Below are 20,682 nucleotides of genomic sequence, written 5' to 3'. Positions count from 1 at the left end.
TTAGCTTAAGGTATTAATATTAAAAGTAGGTAGCTGCATCTAATGACTTTTTGGAGTAATCTGAACCATCTGCCTCTAGATACTAAGGAGTTCACCACTTTAATCCAGATTATGGCTGACGAACTGTTTTTGGCATCCACTTCTCACTAGCATTGTGCCCTTGAAGAGCTTCTGAGGCTGTAGAAATTCCCTTGCTGACAAACATATTGTTGTCTTTCGGGAACGTTTTTGGTTTGATTTTATTTTTACATTTCCTTGGGAAGAAAATGGCTTTCTTAATGAAAAGCATGTTGAGCAACCAGGTAAAGAATTTAGGACTTGGTGGTGGAGGTGAGGAAAGCAAAGAAGAAAGTGGTCCTTCCGACCCAGCTGCAGCAGCGGGAATGACTAGAGAGGAATATGAGGAATATCAAAAGCAAATTGTTGAGGAGAAGTGAGTACACATTCCCTTATTATCAATGTGTGACTAACTCATGATGACTTGGTTCATCTGAGAATAACCCCAGAAAAATCAGAACATCATCCCTCTACCTAGCATTCCTATTTTTAAGCATAGGGGGAACATTGCCTCACTGAACAGCCTCTCTAAAATAAAAGCTCATCTAGCTGCAAATTGTAAGATGTTTTGTATGATGGTTTCATCCTTCATCCTCATTTCTACCCCTACCATCTCCCCACAGACTCACATACACACTTTGTGCTGATGTTCCTTTCTGCTTCCATATGGGCAAGATAATTTCTTTCAAATTTATTTCTGTAGCCATAAAGGTATCAATGATGGTTGTAATCTAAAAATGCAGTAGTTAATGCTGAAAATTATATAATATACCCTCTTAAAACACTAAATCTAATATGCTTAAAATATTTAATCTCTCCCTTTTAGCCCCATTTATTATTGCAAGCATGAGGACATGGTAAGAATGGAGTATGTAAAGATGATGATGTTTATTCAAAGGACACTTGACTAATTTCAAAATTATAAATTTAAACCATTGTTCAGTTGCCCGATTTCCCCCAAAAGCCATCAAATGAAGCAGAGAGTTTTTGCTCTCTGTTTAGAGCTCAGGAATTTTATTTTGCCGATAATTACAATCCTTAACCACAATCTCACAAGTAAAATGTGTAGGTACTGTTTACATAGCAGATATAAAGTAAAATAATGGGTTTCAAGCATGTAGGAGTTTAAACCCTGCATAATTATAAAGAAAGACAATTGAATTCTAAATCTCTGCTGCATCTAGTTTACTAATGATCAATTACATAATGGTTGTCTAAATCCTACATTTAAGATGATTATAGGTGAAAGGTTAATGACTTATGGAATTTAAGAGGTATCCAGGTCTATATTTAGAAGTAGCAACTTCCATCATAAAGTCCTGAATTAATGTAACCTGTCTGTGTAAATAATTCAAGATGGTACCTGCTTTTGTGGTACATTATATAGAGGGAGGTTATTTTTCTTTTCAATCAGCCTGCAAAATGATGCTGTGCTGGAAAAGATAAGCAAAGCAATAAATCTGGAGTGGAGAAAAATTCAAAAGAGAAGAGCATGTTCTTTCAATAATGTTTTGAAGTCTGTTCATATTAAATATGAAGCTGTGGTATAAGTCAATAATTGAACAATATTCCTTTCAGCAAAAGTGGGATTAGAAGTACTGTAATGAGAACGGTTTCGTATTTTTGCACAGAAAAAGCTGAATGATGGAACAGGACACTGCACTGGTTCTGTAATTGTATGTCAGTTATTCATCCTGGAAACATGATCACAGATACAGCATCTGGTTTTAGTGACATCCCAATTTTATTCAGTTTTACAGCTGCACAGCCTGAAGATCAGAGATTAAATGACTTGCCCAAGGTCATGCAATGAGTCAGAGGCTCAGACTGGATTATGACCCCTGACATGACCCGGTTGTCTCGACTATTTTTGGTTTAACCTCTAAACAACACTGCTTTGGATAAAAATGTAAAAATGCATCAATCACCATTCATCAGGAAAGCATGTAAACGAGCAAATGAGAGACTTGTTAAGATTGAAGGACTCCTCTTAGTCACATAGTCCATTCTCCTGTATCATAAATTCCTCCATAATAAATGAGCATCAATTCTAGCCTTGATTTTTTTAGAATTTCATCTCTGACGTCAGACTTTGATGTCATCATCTTTGTAAAGATTTGGTGATTAGCAATAAATAAACGGGAAACGACTGTCTACAAGTATGTGCGTGAATGTAAAAATGCAGAATAGGGAAAGAGATTGTACACAGGGGGAGGAGTATTGGGATGAAATTAGGAGAGAAAATGTATGCTGAATATCAGAAAAAATTCCTGAGTGAGATGTATTTGGCTGTGGAATAGCTTTTCAAGTGGATGCTTAAAACTAGTTTACATGAAACTCTAGAATATGTTCCACAGAAAATAATCACTGGCAATACGGTGGACTACATGACCTAATAGATATGTCGCAGTTGTTATGAATCTACAACAGCTCCATTAACCTCTAGTGGACAGGAATCTGTAATTGAATGTCAGGCAATCACACATTATGTATGCAAGTTTTTAACTTTAAAGGAAGTTCCACAGCTAAAACTATCCATGTTGCTTTGAAAGCTTATGGATAAGATTTGATCAGACCATTTCGGTTTTTCTACAAAAAACAAACATTTTTATGAAAAAAAATTCACGGAAATGAAGAAGTTTGGAAAAGGGAAGGGAAGGGAAATATTTCTCAAGCAGCTTTAGTGCTATCAACTTTACATGAAAATATAAACAATCTAACAAAAAAAAATCAGTGAACATTTTTTAAATCAAGTGAAGTCAAATTTACCCTGATTCAGTAAATTCGGCCATTCATAAACTTGACAATGAGGAATGTCTGTTTACCTCTTATTTGGCTTCAGTCTTAGAAGGTATTTGATAGGAATACCACCTGTAGGCCAAATCCTGGAGTTTTGATTAAGGATTGTAGCATTTCTACCAGAGGCAGCATCCCTATAAAATATCCCCTGGAACTGAAGCGATGGCCATGTGAGGGGTAAACAGACGTATGACCACTTTTTTTTCCACTCCCGTTAAATTTGTGGTAATGCCTCCCTTCGCTAGGCACATTTTTACTGAATGGAGGATAAGATTCTTCTCTCAAATTATCAGGGAAGGATCTGAAATTTCAGATTCTGTTGTACAGAGATCTCCATTGATATCAATGTAAGATCCAGTCAAGGAGGGAGAACAAAACTGGAGGAGAGATCCATAACATGGCTTATGTCATTAGACTTGCCCTTCATTTCTTATAGAGCTTAATGGCCTTCTGGTCTGAATACAGGCCGGGTAATCAGGCTCCTGACTTCTAATGCCACCTCTAATAGTGACTCCTTTTGTAGCTTTGGACCAGTAATTTAACTGTCTCAAGTTCTTCTATAAAATGGGCATAATACTAACCTACCTCCCATAGGTGCTGTGAGACTGATCAGTAAATGTCTGGAAAGAGCTCTACGTATGTTCATTGTTTGTTTACTTTGATATAAGCATAAAATGGGATGTGAATGACTTCAGCCTGTAGTTTCCTGTGGCTGAGTGAGTAGTTCCGCGACAATGACAAGTTATCGCATAATATTTTGAAGACAGGTTTCTGGTGACACGCCACTTATTTTGAATTTTCAGGATGGAGAGAGATGCAGCATTTGCACAAAAAAAGGCAGAGAGAGCCTGTCTGAGGGTTCATCTGAGAGAAAAGTACAGGCTTCCTAAGGTAAGACAAAGTCACCATCATGACCTAGTTCACAGGCCAGGTTTAAAACAGCTGCAATCAGACCTGCTGTCTGGCTGGAGAGACTTCCATACTCATGTCGTCTTCCAATAAATGTGCACGTTGAGACTATCAACCCTCTTCACCAAAGAGATCTCTGTGATAAACAGCACTGCCTCCATTTTTATGTTGTGGTGAAGCCTGACTGGATTTAGATTTTCAAAAGTGACTAGTGATTTTCAATGCTTCCATTTTGGGTGCCCACCTGAGATACTGTAATGGGATTTGATTTTTAAATGGTACTCAGATAATTCTCCATCGAGTTTGGCACTCAAAATTGCTAGTCACTCTCTTGAAAACCCTGTCTCATTGTTAAAGCATAGGGATTGGGATTTGGGAGATCTTGGTTTTATTCCCGGAAGAGATGGTTTGAAAAACTTCCATCAGAATGGTTTTTCAAGGAAATTGGGGTTTGATCAAATGAAATTTTTTTGGCAAATTGTGTCTGCTTTCCATAGAGAACTTCGGGGTCTTAGAAAACCAAAAGATTTTTGCCAACAAAAGAATTCAAAATTGTCCGTGGGTGGGGGTGCGGGGGAACATTTTCTGACCCACTCTTAATTCCTGGCTCTACCACAGCCTAGCTCTTTGGGACTCTGCATAGTATCACTTAACCTCTCTGTGCGTTAGTTTCTTCATCTTACCTTGCAGGATTATTGTGAAGCTTCATTGGTTAATATGTATATGAAATACTTCAGACAGGCAGTGCTATAGTAGTGCAAAATATGTTGTTGATACAATTTGTAGCATGGGGATAATGATGTGTATCTAGTACAATGGAGCTCTGATCTCAGTATGGGCCTCCATGGATATCTCAACACTGCAGCTGAGAATGTGCCTCCCAGCCTGGGTAGAAAGACATATGGTTGAATTAGTATACTAAAAATAGCAGTGCGGATGTTGTGCATGGGCGCCTGCTCAGGCTAGCTGTCCAAGTATAAGCCTGCCTAACCCATTCTTGGGTGTTGCCTGTACCACAGAATCCACATGGCTGGGTTTAGCAAGCAAGGTCAAGCAGAGCTAGCATGTGTCTGTCTAATGAGGCTGGGAGGCATGCTCCAAGCTGCAGTGTAGACGTGCCCATAGAGGCCCTGACTGAGGTCAGAGATCTGCTATGCTGGGCACTGTACTAACATATTGTAAGAGACAGACCCTGCCCCAAAGAGCATACAAACTAGCTGGACAAGACAAACGATGAATGAACATAGAAGTACAGAGAGATGGCGTGACTTGTGCATGTTTAAGAAGCAGGTGATAAGCAGAGTGGGGAAAGGAACCCATATCTCTTGATTCCCAAACCGTTGTCCTATCTACCCATCCTGCCTCTCCAGCTTCCATTACCTGTATTTCATTTCAGTATCTTGTGTATGTGTGAAATAGTTTCTGCATCTAGTACACTAAAGGAAAATACTCATTTTTCACAAGGTACCTTACTGCCCCATTAACTGCAACATTTGCAGGTGTAGATGTTTGCTACTCACCTATAATACTTATGAAAGCACTCAATGCAATCAATTGAGGACAGATTCCCATTCATTTTAATGGACATGTGAATGGAGACCTAACACTGCAAATGAATATGTACATCCTTTACTCACAATCCATTTGTTTGCTTGCCGGAAGTACTATATTATATTAGATTGTCCATGATTTTTTGAGATTCTGACTGTGGACTATGGGGCTAAATGGTTATAGTTTTGTTCATTATTTTATAACTACATTGCCCGTTCTGTGTGCCCTTCACTTTTGCCAAAACTGTTTCTCTGTGTTGTATTGAAAATGTGTGGAAAACAACTCTGATGTCAGTGCTTAAAACTTTTCTGCAGTGTTTTACTTATCAGTAATGCCAGTATTTTGGGGAAAACAATTCAGGAATCTCTCAAATGCTGCTGGGTGATGAGTTGAGGTTTTTAGCTTAAATCCAGGGATATGTATCAATACTTGATCTGATCTACCACTGAAAGTAAGGGGAGGGGGTTGTTCAGTATGTTTAATAAAGTTTTCACATCATTTATATCTCCCAGACTAATGTTGAGCGCCTTTTACTTGTAATTTTCTGTTGTCGGTGCATCCACATCAACTCATTGCCCTTCTTTATAATACTGGATGTTTTTCAAGGAATGGATGCTTAGCTGCTTATCACCAAATGACTAGGAAGAAAATATCCAAACACAGAACAGCTGAAAGGGCCATCCTGGGATAAATGTACTACGAACATGAAACTATTATCTTAACCTCTATGGTTAAAATCACTGCAGTTAATAGCAGCTCCCCTAGACTAGGCACGGAGGTACTTAGGAATGCTTACTCTCTTCACCATAAGCCCTTTTGTACTAGACATTTCTCTGTTCTGTATGAGCGACTGACTCCTTAAAGTTAAAAACTAACCTTACACCTTTGCTTTCTCATGCCATGGTCTGATTTTACATTATAACATACATCTGCTCTTCCAAGCCTGTCTTTGTAACAAAAGTGTTTTTCTAACCACAATTTAACAGACCATGAACCAACTCAGTTTCTTTCTATAGAATCAAACATCTGCAGTATCAATCAGTACTACTGTGGTTGTCCTTAAAAATCTTTACACTTTTGCCTAGTGCAAAAAGATAGATGGTACTGTGCTATATTCCATATACAGTGTGTACATGTACAGTGGTTGGTATAGCATACCACAAGAATGTTAATTACAATTGTCTTTGTAATGTCATACCCTTTGAAATTAACATATTAATCCTTATTGCACTGATCATAATTGAGTCACTGTTCCCTCGTGCACCCCACATTCTGTTTATTGTATCCAGCTGTAGTCTCTCATCTGATACTTAAATTATAAACTCATTTTTCCCCCATCTGGAGGGCCTCATATTTATATATGTCTTTGAACTTAGCACATTTAGGATAGAATGAGATGAAGCAGGTTCAAAGATGCTGCTGATGTAGGACTCTGTCCAGAATAGAAATTAGAGCTGGAAGGAGTCTAATCATGTTTGAGTTGCAGAGAGAGTGTTAATATTGGCAACCCAACCAAATGTTCTTGAAAGTGGAGGTTGGCTGGAAAGAACCTTTGTTCACAACCCTCAATCCTTCCCCGTGTTCACTGAATTTCAAGTTTCCTCTTCCCATGTGGAGAAATACATGAAACACCGTGGCAACACCTCTAAAAATGAGACTGATGGCTCTGAATCATGAATGTTCCTGTGGAATGTTGTATTTCTACAGTATGGCCCTGATCCTGTAGTTGGTTGTCCAGTGGACTGCTTTGCCACACTGAGCCCCAGGGAAGTTGGACTTAAATGGGGCTCCATGCCGGTACACTGGGGCTTAGTAGCCCATATTAGTTGTGAGCCTAACTTGTGAGAAAGTGGATAGAAGGTTTAAAACAGTTAAATTGTTTGTAACAGGCAGAGTTGGTCATCTGTTGCCTTTTCCCATCAACATTTATCATTCTAGATGACTGGACCATTTTATAGGGTTTTTGGTCCCCAACTGTACCGATTTTTTTCTGAGATTTTAGGTAGAAATCTAAATAGACTCAGATTTTAAGACCAGAGGGGACCACCATGATCCTCTAGGCTGACCTCCTGCAAATTGCAGGCCACAGAACCTTAACCAGTCACTCCTGTAATAGATCACTAACCTCTAGCTGAGTCACTGAAGTCCTCAAATTTTGACTTAAAAACTTCGTTACATAGAATCCACCATTTACGCTAGTCTAAACCTGCAAGTGACCTGTGCCTCATGCTGCTGCAGAAGGCAAAAAAAAAAACCCCAATCTGACCAAGGGGAAAATTCCTTTTCGACCTCAACTATGGCAATCAGTTAAGGGTATATTCCTTTGTCAAGTGTTCCTCTGGATGGCATCGATTATCTTGAGTTTTCTGCTTGGTGTCCTCTTCTGGATCCCATTTTAGACCTGTGGTCTGCACCCCTATCCCTGTTTCTCATTTTCTGTCCCTTGGAATCAGTTGAGTTCTTGGTCACACCTAGAATGTTTTGGTGCACTCTGCCCTCCAACCCAGGATTGAAATGGGCTGAATCAAGATATGTTTTATCAAACATATGACTTCTGAGTCAAGGCTTTATAAGTAAAACTCAATTACCTAGTGCAGTGTATGTAATGGTCAGGTTATTGTAGCAGTAAACTCGTGGCATTTTCCTGCAGTCTTCTTTTACTGAATGGAGGCGTTTATCTGGGATCATGGCCCTATTAAATGTTGAGAAGTCTCTATGCAACTTTGTTCTCTATATTAATTAAGCAGCTATAATGAAATTAACAATCCACAGGGAGTTCAACACATTCAAAATGTCCTCAACTAAATTATTAATCCCCCAAGGTACTTCATTCATAATTGCTCAGGGTTACTCTATCACAGAGGTTATGTAACAGCAGGGAATAAAGAATCAACCATGGGCCCATGGACAACCACCTTATTAAGTCCCAACTTAATGAAAAGTTTAAAAAAAAAAATTCTTCCCATGAGCTGTCAGCTCTTGTAATTTAACTTTGCCAAAGCGCAGATTTGGGAATGGATTTTTCTGGGGGGAAAAAGTAAGTCTATCTTCTTGCCTGTGCAAAAAGCATGTACTAAATACTGAAATGGATAAGGAAAATGTAGGGTGCCAGCAATAAATCTAACACAGTTGAGCCCCTCTTATATTAACCCCTGTTATCTGAACATTTCTATTACCCACAGAAGCATGTAATCTAAATTAGGATATCGCTTACCTGGAAAAACTCCCACTTTTATTGATACTTCCATTTACCAGAATAAATTCCATGACCTCAGTTTCATTTGGATAAGTGTGGTTTTTACTGTAATAGCATAACCATAGCTGAAGGCTAAGAAATGGTAAAAAACCCAGGAAAATAATTTAATATATTTTTTAAATTGTTCCATTTTGCAGGATTTCAAATGGACCGTTTTTTGGTTTTCATGAAATTTGACACAATATTTTTACTAACATTTTATTAAAATGTCTTCTTTAAGAAAAACAGCGTATTCTTTGTGTTTAAAAAAAAGTTTCAGTTTTCTATAATGTCTTTAAAAACAATTTTGATAAAAATTTGTCTAAAATATAGATTGAAATCATTGCAAGTTTCACAACAAAATGGAAAAATTCTATGTCAACAATTTTTCTCAATAATGTTGTTTGTAAAAAGGCCATTTTTAAATTAAAATATTTTTGTGTGGGAAAAATTTCCATCAGCTCTAGCTAGCAGCATAAGACCCCTTGCCATGAGTTTTGTTCTTGCTTATTTGAGCACAATAAGAAGGATTTAACCTGGTCAAAGTTGTTAAAAATACTGAAGTTACTTGGTGTCCCTTTTTAGCTTTGATCTGGAAGGTAGTTGAAGGGAAAAAAAATATACTGGAAGAGTTAGACAAGATTTTTTTTTTTTTTAAACAGATTTTTGTTGACTGTTTGCTGCCCAAATTTATCTGATTTAAAAACAATTTTGAGATCTGCCTTTTAAGTGGGAATCATGGCAGTGGGGTTCAATGTAAACGTATGCCTTGTTTATGTATTGTTCTTGTTGTACCTTATCGATATATCAAGAGTAACCTGAAGTTCTTTGTTCTGGCAGAAGTGCATTTTAATACACTTTCTAAAATAGCTCTGTGTTTCCTTGGCTACCATTGTTGTCATTATTATTGTCATTAATTATTTATATTGTGGTAAGACCTTGGAACCCCAGTTATTGTCCAAAACCCTATTGCATGGAGCTGGTTGGGAATTTTTTGACAAATCTTGCCAATCCATCAAAACTGAAACTTTGTGAAACAGGGACAAATTTCCCATCTTGAAAAAAGTTGAATTTTTTAAAATTGTTTAAAAAAAAAATTGGTTTTGACATTTAAAAAAAAGAAATATTCCCATTTTCTAGTTTGACACAGCTTTTCATTTCAACGTATTAGCTAACTAGCTTGAAAAAAATGTTTTTAAAAACTCTAAGTCTAAACAAGACATTTCAAAAGTATTGAATGTTTCAATCAATCCAAAACAAAACAAACAACAACAACAACAAATTTTGTTCATGAATATTTTTGAGATGTGGGCTTTTTGTCCTGATTCAAGACAGGAAAAAATTTCAGTCGTAAAAATATTCATGAGATGGGAAAACCATTTCCAACACAGCTATACCATTGTGCTTAATGCTGTACATATACCAAACAAAAAGACAGTACCTACCCCGAAAGATCTTACAATCTAAACATTTTAGCCACTTTATAACCCTTTCTAATGTGGCATTCAATTCTACAATGCACCAGATACTTCCTTCATCATCATCATCTGTGTAAATTACTGTTGGACTGGTTTCTGTGATGGTAAGGCACAAGTTAAGCAGTCTATCACTTACCCTGATTGGCAAGGAATTAAGAGACCTGCACAGGTCTTGCAAGTTTATTTGCATGAATGTTCTTTTTCGAGTGCTTGCTCATTTCCATTCCACTATAGGTGTGTGCACGCCTCCATGCACGGTTACCCGGAACTTTTTTCCTCTTAGCAGATCCCGTAGGGCCAGCGCCCCCTGGAGCCCCGCGCACATGCCACAGTATATGAGGCGCTGCCAGCCCTATGCCCCTTCAGTTCCTTCTTTCTGCCTGTGACGGTTGCTGGAACTAGCCTTGCTCTCAGCAAGTACTATTCCCCTTGTTCGGACTTATTTAATATTCTAAGTTAGTTTTAGTTAGTTAAGTAGTTAAGTGTTGTTAAGAGTAGTTAGAGATAAGGCGAGTCCCTGTGGGGACTTTGAGTGGCTGGGCAATGCCCCAGTCATTGGGATTCAAGCCGTGTGCCTCCTGTGGGAAGGCCTTCCCGCTCAGTGACCCCCACGACTACTGCCTTAAGTGCTTGGGGGAAGAGCACAGGAAAGAGAAGTGTAAGATATGCAGGGTTTTTAAACCAAGGACTCAAAAGGACAAAGAAATCCGGTTGAAAGCCCTGTTGATGGAGGCAGTGCTCCACCCGGCATCCGAGTCGGCCCACTCCACCTCGGCACTGAGCGTGCCCTCAGTACAGAGCGCACCGCCGGCACTGCCCTCGACGATGTTGCACGGTGCCAAGTCAACACCGAAGAGGAGGAAGCAGCGCGCGGAGCACGGACACCCCCCTGTGTTGTCAATACGGGCAGGGTCGAGTGCGGAGATGCACTGGATCCGGCCTGTCGAGTCTTCTCCGGTCCCTGCATCTCCAGTCAGGGAGCATCCCCCGACTCCTGGGAGTGGGAGAGTGCTCCTGCCGACATTGTCGACACCAGAGGCTTTTCAGGCGGCAAGAGCCTTGTTGGCCTTGCCTACGCCACCTCCACTCCCCCTCCGCCGAGGGAGAAGGGGCTGGTGTCATGGGGGAAACCCGCGTTGGGTCCCCCTGAATGGCGGTGGAGATCCCCGGTACAGGGAGGAAGATCTCCCGCCGGACGGTCTCCGAGGGTAGAGCAGAGCAGCTCCCCCAGTAGTTGCTCCAGGTCGGTGTTGTCAAGCCGACCTGCACCGACACGGGACGTGGAGTCCCCCTCTTGGCGCCGACGTCAATCCCTGGCACTGGAGGCAGCGCATGCCAGGAGGCGGCACCGGCTGAGGTCTGCCAGGTGGCACTTAGACAGCTCCCATTCCAGATCCCCAGCACCGAGGAGTTCGCCCGCACCGAGACAGCACAGAACCCAGTTGCTGTCAGAGGAGCTGGCACCGCGTAGTCCACAATGCGGAACCAGGTCGCCGGAGTCCGGCTCGGCACCGAGGAGTTTGGAGCGACGCAGACCTCGGTCTCTGAAAGTGTCTGCAGGGCCGCAAGGCAAGCGGCAGTGGAAATCATCGGTACCGAGACGACGGTCCAGTACCTTAGCTCTTCAGAGTGTACCGCCGTTCGTCGGCACCGCTCACAGCAACGGAGGCAGTCCTCACTGTCCTCTAGGTCGGAGATGTTGAGATGGCGGTGCCCGGAACAGAAGGGTGCCTGGGACTGAGGACGTACATGGCACCGCCGGTCCAGGGCCTCTGACTGAGGATGACTCGGGGTTTCGCTGGGAGGACAGTTGTGGGGAGAGCCGATGCCCCCACAAAGCGTCACAGCCTGTGGCGCAGTCAACCCCGGGTTGGCCCCAGGGACAATGGCCGCAATAATGGCCTTATTGGGCCCCATGGGCTATCCAGATGGGGCCGGGGCCCCAATCCATTATGTCCTCCTCAACATAGGAGCGGTGGAAATGGTCCCTCAAGGCAGAAGGGGGAAGGAGCTCTATTCGAGGTAGGGCGGTGTGAGACCCATATTAGACCTGCGTCATCTAAACAAATATGTCAAACAACTCAGGTTTCTCATGGTCTCCCTAGCCTAATCCCTTCCTTGGATCCAGGAGACTGGCATGCCACTCTCGATCTCAAGGACACATACTTTCACCTGTCTATCTTCCCCAGTCACAGGTGTTTCCTCCATTTCACGGTGGCTGGCTCCCACTACCACTTTACAGCCCTACCCTTTGGCCTGTCTTTGGCTCCAGGGTGGTTCACCAAGTGCATGGCAGTAGTGGCTGCCCACCTGAGATGAAAGGATGTGCAAATTTTTCCTTACATAGACGATTGACTGATCAGGGGCAGGTCCAGGTCCCAAGTGCAGGAGAGCATGACCCTGATTTGTTCCACGTGCAGCAGGATGGGACTGCTCATAAATGAACAGAAGTCCACATTAACCACAGTGCAACACATAGAATTCATTGGGGCCACCCTGGACGCTTCCCAGGCCAGAGCCTTCCTGCCTCAGCCATGTTTTGAGGCGATGGTCTCTATCATCTCCCAGCTGCACCGATGCCCCATGACAACAGCCAAGCACTGCCTACAGCTGCTAGGCCACATGGCAGCCTGCATGTACGTAGTCAGACTAGCTCGCCTGAGGCTCAGACCGCTTCAGGCATGGTTGGCTTTGGTATAAGTGCCGAGCAGACACCCATTGGACTGGGTGGTCACAGTTCCCCCGCCCGTCTTAGCCTCCCTAAACTGGTGGCGGACTCCCAGGGCAGTGATGAAGGGCGTTCCGTTCAGGTCACTCTAATTTCCGACATGTTGGACATAAGATGGGGAGCCCACATCAGCGCCAGCCTAGGCACTCAGGCTCTGGTCGGAAGAGGAGAGGTTCCTGCACATCAATGTGAAGGAGCTGAGGGCCATTCGCTTATCATGCAAGGTGTTCCTCCGATTCCTGACAGGCAGAGTGGTGCAGGTGCTGACGGACAACACCGCAGCCATGTTTTACATAAAGAGGCAGGGGGGAGCACGCTCCTCAGCCCTCTGCGAGGAAACTGTCCATCTGTGGGACTTTGCCGTGAGGCACAATTTCCACTTGACTGCCTCTCACCTCCCGGGAGTGAGGAACGATGAGGCGGATTGCCTCAGCAGGTCATTTCTACCCTGCCACGACTGGTCATTGCACCCAGAGGTGGTGGCTATGATCTTCCAGAAGTGGGACATTCCCCAATTGGACCTATTCACATCAGCCTGGAACACAAAGGTCTGAGGTTCTGCTCACTCCAGGGTCATGAGACTGGGTTGATTTCCAACACGTTCCTCATGGACTGGACAGGGATCCTCATGTATGCATTTCCATCCATTCCGCTCCGACCCAAGGTCCTGCTGAAAATAAAGAGGGACAGGGTGAACATTATATTCATTGCTCCAGCCTGGCCGAGACAGCACCGGCTCAGCATGCTGCAGCACCTTTTGATCGCCCCATCCCTGGAGCTCCTGAGGCTCCACGACCTTCTATCCCAGGACCACGGTCGCCTGTTGCACCCGGACCTGGATTCCCTGCACCTCACGGCCTGGAGGCTCTGTGGCTGACGGAGGGAGAGGGAGCCTGCTCAGTGCAGGTCTTGCAAGTCCAGCTTGGCAGCAGGGAACCTTCCACACAGGTCATGTATTGGGCTAAGTGGAGGCAGTTCACCTTTTGGGCGGAGTCCCGGGGTATTCCGCCCAGCCTCTTGCCTATACAGGCGATCCTGGAGTATTGCTCATGTCCATTCCACAACCCACCCTCCGTCCCCGCTGCCAGAGTTGGCAGAAAGAAGGGACTGAAGGGGCGTAGGGCCGGCAGCGCCTCATATACCGCGGCTTGTGCGCGGGCTCCAGGGGGCACCGGAGATGGCCCTACGGGATCTGCTAAGGGGAAAAAAGTTCTGGGTAACCGTGCACGGAGGCATGCACTCACCTATAGTGGAATGGACATGAGCAACACATCTCGAAGAACATCAATTACTGGTAAGTAATCTTGTTTTTGTTTCTATGCCTGAAAGTCAGGAAGCAGAAGTTGTAGTAAAATTTTACTACAGCTGCAGTTTTCCCATTAAGAATGCTCTAGTAATGTTCATTGTGCAACAAAAGGAAGACCTTTTCGTGGAGATTCTACACCCACTGTTACAAGAGGTCTCCAGGCTTCATTTTCATGCTACAGGACTATGATTGAGAGCCAAACTGCTGTTCAAACCTGGTGACGTTGTTCAAACTAATCTTTCTTTGGTCTGAAAAATGGAAGCCCACTGGGAGCTGTCTGATTACCTATAACACAGGGGTGTGTGCAAGGGTGAGCAAGCAGGGGCATAGGCCCCCCCCCAGTCAGCAGAGACACAAAACTTCTCTGGGGCTAGGGTGGTGAGAGTGATGTCCTCCTGCTGCCCATGGCCAGGGCAGGAGATGACAGCTCTGCTGGGATGCAGGGGGAGGAGGGGTGAAAGCCAACTTGTGCCCCCGCCCAAAAGCAGCCAAATTGTTATTCCTGTGCACGCCCCTGCTCTAACTCCTCTCTGGGGAATTCCCCGCTGACATAAATCACAGGAGTCAACCAGCAAAACTAAACTTGTTATGCAGATTTCTTAAAACAATTCAATTTTTCCATTGAATGTCAATAATTTCTCAGTACATGAGTGCTGATTGCTTTAGGGGGCCCATCACCCACCTCTGTACTTTTGACCTCTGTTACCAGCTGTTGTAAGAGAGCTTTCTGCAATAATCTGCCTAAATGTGAGGGGGTAAGCAATCTTGTTTAAGAAATGTACTGCAGTTACCACTTCCGATTCTACTTTAAGAATATTATAGCATTCATTAAACCACCACACAGCCACAAATTTCTTGAGGCCTTTGTTGGAGCCTGTATCCTTAAACAGTCTCTGGAAGGCAGCCTGTATGTCTTCATTTGCTTTCTTGCTTGGGTAGATCTTTTTGGTAGATCTTTTGTGTACCATTGTGCCACTGTCTCCATCTTGACTCTGTAGAAGTTCCAGGGGTTGTGCTGCATAGAAAAAAAATTGAAATAATTCCCTAAGCATTAACAAGCGCACAGCATATTAAGAAAGTTGTAATCTGTGGGCTCTACATAGTTACCCAGTGCTGCCGCTGCATATGGGATTTTGGGGAGTCCTGCATTGTTCATGTATCTCCAATTGTCTACTATAAAAAATAAATAACCTACTGTATACCATCACACTGTCTCAGAGAAACAGCACCCTGACTCTTTGAGAGCCTTCCCAAGGAAAAATGTTGTAAGGAAGTTTACATATGCTTCGCACTGCCAGCCTAGTCTAATATTTTAATGTCATTCAATAACTCTTCTGGTTGTTGCATGAAAACCTTAAGACTTCTGGTGTGTTATTTTTAATGGAGAATTTAAAAACACGTTCCCTAACCTATTGCTGAATTATATTTTACACATCTACCTCTTACCAAAACACATAACTTAGTACTAAAGTATTTACAGTCATCTCTGCCCAGTGGTTTAAAGAATTCCCTTCCAAAACATCAAATTGTAAAAAAGCTGGGAATCTAACAAAGTAGTTAAAACTGATCTATCAGTTAGAAAAGAAAACCACATAGCCTCAGAAAATGATTATAAACTCACACACACACAAACATTATTTAAAAAGCAAGTATAAATCTTTGTATTGTATGTAGTGCAGTAGCTTTTCTATTTCTAACCTCTAGCCATTAAAGGCCCTCTGGTGACCTTTTCATAAAATTACATCACTTTTACTTAAAAGCATAACGCATTATTTGTACCTAAAATTCACCAACTTTAAGACAAATAATGGCTCTGTTAGAAAAAAAAAATTATCTCACTTGTGGCTTTTCATTGGATTTCTCCATTGCAACAGCAGCACTAATACTTCTTGAGTCTTAGATTCATAGATTCCAAGATCAGAAGGGACTACTGTAATTCATCTAGTTGGACCTCCTACGCAAAACAGGCCATAGAACTTCCCAAAGGGAATTCCTAGGACATATCTTTTCAGAAAAACATCTAATCTTGATTTAAAAATTTCCAGGGATGGAAAATCCACCATGATCGTTAGTAAATTGTTCCAGTGGTTAATTATGGTCATTGTTAAAAATGTATGCCTCATTTCCAGTCTAAATTTGTCTAGCTTCAACTTCCAGACATTGTATTGTTAGATCTTTCTTAGCTATCTTGAGGAGCCTATTATCAAATATTTGTTCCCCTGTTAGTACTTGTACATTTTTGTTAGACTCAAGTAGCTCAATCTATTTAGTTTATCACTCACTATAAAACATGTTTTCTAATATTTTAATCATTTTTGTGGCTCTTCTCTGAACCCTCTCCAATTTATCAACATCCTTCCTTGAATTGTGGATACCAGAACTGGACATGGTACTTCAGCAGCAGTTGCACCAGTACCAAATTCAAAGGTAAAATAACATCTCAGCTCCTACTCGAGATTCCAATTTTTGCTTCCAAGGATTGCATTAGTCCTTTTGGCCACAACAGCACACTGGGTGCTCATCTTCAGCTGATTATCCATCATCCATGCCAATTTTTTTCAGAGTTGCTTTTTCTCAGGATAGAGTCCTCCCACCCTGTAAGTGTGGCCTACATTCTTTGTTCCTAGATATACACATTTAGTTGTATTTAAAACACATATTGTTTGCTTAAACCCAGCTTACCACTGCTTTATAACAGTGATCTGTCATCTTCATTATTTAACCCTCCCCCAATTTTTTTTGTTATCTGCAAACTTTATCAGAGATGATTTTATAATTTCTTCCAGGTCAGTGATAAAAACGTTAAATAGTGTAGGACCAAGAAATGATCTTTGTGGGACCCCATTAGAAACATACCTGCTTGATGATGATTCCCCATTTACAGTTACATTTTGAGACCTATCAGCTAGCCAGTTTTTAATCCTGTTAATATATGACATGTTAATTTTATATTCTAGGTTTTTAAGAAAAATGGTGTGCAATACCAAGTCAAATGCCTTACAGACATCTAAGTATATTACATCAACACTATTACCTTTAGCAACTCAACTAGTAATCTCATCAGAAAAAGATATGAAGTTAGTCTGAAATAATCTATTTTCCCTAACCCCGTGTTGATTGGCATTAATTATATTGCCCTCCATTAGTTCTTTATTAATTAAGTCCCAGATCAGCTGCTCCATTATCTTGCCTAGGATCAATGTCAGATTGACAAGCTTATAATTACCTGGATCATCCCATTTACCATTTTTAAACATTGGCACAACATTAGCTTTCTTCCAGTCCTCTGTAACCTTCCGGTGTTCCAAGACTCATTGAAAATCAACATTAATGGTCCAGCAAACAACTTAACTTGCATCTGAAAATTTTAAAAGGTGGCTATCTGGACCTGTGATTTTAAAATGTCGAACTTTAGTAGCTGCTAATTAATATCCTCCAGAGATGCTAGTGGAATGCAAAGAGTGTTATCAGATGATATGATGACATAATTTGGTTTTTTCCCGAATCCGAAACAGAAATATTTATTGAATGTTTCTGCTTTTCCTGCTTTATTATTGATCATTCTATCATGTCCATCTAGTAATGGATCAATACCACTGTTAGGAGTCTTTTTGTTGCTAATAGCCTTTTAAAACTCTTTTTTATTGTCTTTAGCTCTGCTGGATGTAAGATTTCTCCTTTTGTCCCTTTACTTCCTTTATCAATTTTCTACAGTTCCTAGCTTCTGATTTATATTCATTACTATCAGTTTCACCTTTCTTCCTTTTGTTAATATATTTTTTTATAGCTGCCTTCATTTCTCTAAACTCAAGTCATTTTTTTTTTAACCAATATGACCTTATTTCTTGATTATGGGATTGTCTTTTGGGGAATCTAGTGATGTATTCTTAACCAATTACCAGTTATCATTCACATTTTTCTGATTAAATTCCTGCTGCCAGCTGACTTGCCTCATAATTGTTTTCAGTTTTGTGAAATTGGCCCTTTTAAAGCACTAAGTATATATTTCTCTGGTCTGGACTTTATTCTGTTTGCATATTATAAATGTGATCAAGTCCTGTTCACTTGGACTTAAACTACCATTAATTTTTAGTTCTGTGATCAGTTCCTCTTTATCTAAATGATAAGGTCTAATATAGAATTTCCCCATGTTGAATACAACACTTTTTGAGTTAGGAAATTGACATTTATAATATTTAGAAATTCCATGGATGGCAGCATGACACTGTGACATTTTCTTGGGGGGTACCCAGAGTTGGAGATACCTCACTACCCCATGCCCTAAGAGTGAGGAAGCCTGGTCTGTCAGCTCCCCAACTCCATCTCCCACAGTCAATACCAACATTCCCCTCTTAGCCTACACAGGCTCTGTCCCTCTGCAGGTTAGTAATATGCACGCTGCAACCCCTGGACCCTCTGAGCATCACCCTATAGTGTCTAGTCCTTGAATACACCAGCTTACCAGTTTCACCTCAGATCGCCACTCTGTTTAACATACAGCACTTAGATATGCTTAGACTGAACACCAGTAAAAGTAAACAAGTAAAAGTTTATTTAACAAAGTATAGAGATTCGAGAAGTAGCAAGTCAAAGTATTGGAAACAAATGGTTGCATGTAAAATAAAATCACAACATACATTCTACAGCCTAGACTTAATTAACTAGATATTTTCCTGTCTAATAAAATTTACCTTTTTCTGCAGTGTTTTCCAGCCAGGTTAGCTGTGACCCTCCTTTCATAAGACAGAACACACTGACAGTTCATTTCCTCGGTGAAGAATCCAAGATGTACCTCGGTGCCCCCAAAATCCATTATCTTTACTTATAAACAACATGCACCCCTGCTGTTTTTGCCTGTGTATCACCTCTCATATGAATTCATAATCTCTTCATTAGCATCACGCTAAATAAGGCACTCTGAGACATTTACTACACAATGAACAGCCAGAGAGATGTGTCTACCACCACACCCTGAACAGACCCTGTGTATCATCTTCTGGTGATCTGTCAGACTACATAACTTAATTAGTTTTCAGTTTTCAGACATAGTTTTCAGTATAGAGACACAACTCCTTAAATATTATTTGTACATACATTTTGCAATGATTATGTTAGCCAGTAAGCTATTGGGTCTTGGTAGACACCTTAGATGCCACCATTTGCTGAACTATTATGTAGATACCTGATCCAGGAGATCCCTGTATACTCCTATATATGTATCCCTTATGCCTTCAGCCAGTTTGCACCAAGGGGTCTCTGCGCCACAGAGACCTTCAGTATATGTGACTCAAGTTGAAGTCTCCCAGGATCATGCAGCTTTTTCCCTACACATTATAGATAGGTGTGTAAGGAGCTGGTGATCTGTCAGGATGTTAATCCATAAGCATTCAAAGTGTTTTTCCTCTGAGTTATCGGTGACTTGGAAATAGGCAATGCGATTTTGGACATAAAGTTCCACTTTTGCCCACTTGATCCCTCCTAAATAGGTGATAACCATTGATTTTAACATTCGGAAAGTGTGATTCATCCCATTAGGTTTCAGTAATACCAACTAGATCAAATTTATGCTCACAAATGAACAATTCCAGTTTTTGTTTGTCACCCAGGCTCCTAGCACTGGCATACAGTCAATTAAATAATTTCTTTTCTTCATGTCCCTTGATTAATTTTGCTGTCAACATCTCAATTTTGTGTTAAAGGAGTGCTTATATCTTCCCTCATTTCACCCTCTCCTTTTGTTATTCATTTAACTCCTTCTTAAGTACACTAGCCAACCTGTCCCTGAGGAGATGGGTTCCCGTTCCACTGAGGTGGAGGCCATCCAAACCTTTTTTAAACTGTTTGTTACATCCAACCATGCTCTTATTTATACCCCAAACTTTTACTTTTTTGCCTGTGCTGGAAATGGTAGGATTTAGATGGGCATTGATGTCAATAGAAGGGGTAGAGCTTATCCTTAACTATCCACCACCAATCTCTTATCCATCCCTCAATCTCAGTATGACATTTGTTAGGGTCAACATATTATGTGTCTCATATTATGTGCCTGAATACTTCATTCTTGGAGAAATAGGTTTTCTGAGATTGGTAAAGAATAAAGAATAAAAAAGACTATATATTGAGGGTAAGTTTAATTGTAAAAAGGTTAATTCTGCCATTATAGAATTTAGAAGTAAAGATGGGGTCGTGGGCTTAAATCTGTTTAAAAAAATAAATAAAAAAAATTAGCGTTTAAATTAGGGGATGAGTAGAAAAATGTCATGAAACTTTGTTTTGCCTTCTGGGAGTATGTGATGAACCAGCTAATGTACATTCCTTTCCTGGAGCAACATTTTACTGCTGTTACTTCTGCGGGACTAAATCCTCAAAGGAGAAGTTTTCAAAGGCATTAGTGCGGTTAGGGGTATAGTCAATGGCAGCTGGTTGCCTAACTGTGACTTTTAAAATCCCCTGCAGTACTTAGGCCCTGATGCTGCAATAATCTCTACACTGGTGGTCTCCACCCCCCAAACACACATGCCTCCGTCCAGAATCCCAGTGAACCCAATGGACTTGTCCAGTGCTCATTGTAGGATTCTGGCCTCATTTTTCATTGTCTTTTCTGGCCAAACTTCCAATG

At 41.4% G+C, this 20,682-nt stretch overlaps 1 protein-coding gene across 1 annotated transcript in view; it reads left to right on the top strand.

Annotated features, from left to right (window-relative positions):
* The first annotated feature begins 266 nt into the window (after nt 1-266).
* The window catches only part of CPLX4 (complexin 4), a 34,050-nt gene continuing 13,634 nt past the window's right edge, over nt 267-20,682 (top strand). The window contains exons 1-2 of the mRNA XM_067545660.1: nt 267-433; nt 3,660-3,747. Coding sequence (XP_067401761.1) covers nt 267-433; nt 3,660-3,747 — 255 coding nt within the window. The remainder of the gene's footprint in view (nt 434-3,659; nt 3,748-20,682) is intronic.

This window comes from Emydura macquarii, unplaced genomic scaffold, assembly GCF_026122565.2.
Source record: "Emydura macquarii macquarii isolate MOO-44397 ecotype Brisbane River unplaced genomic scaffold, CSIRO-AGI_Emac_v2 contig_1045, whole genome shotgun sequence".
NCBI classification, from domain to species: Eukaryota; Metazoa; Chordata; order Testudines; family Chelidae; genus Emydura; species Emydura macquarii.
Note: the sequence above shows the minus strand (reverse complement) of the source record. Positions and strands in the feature narration are given on the sequence as shown.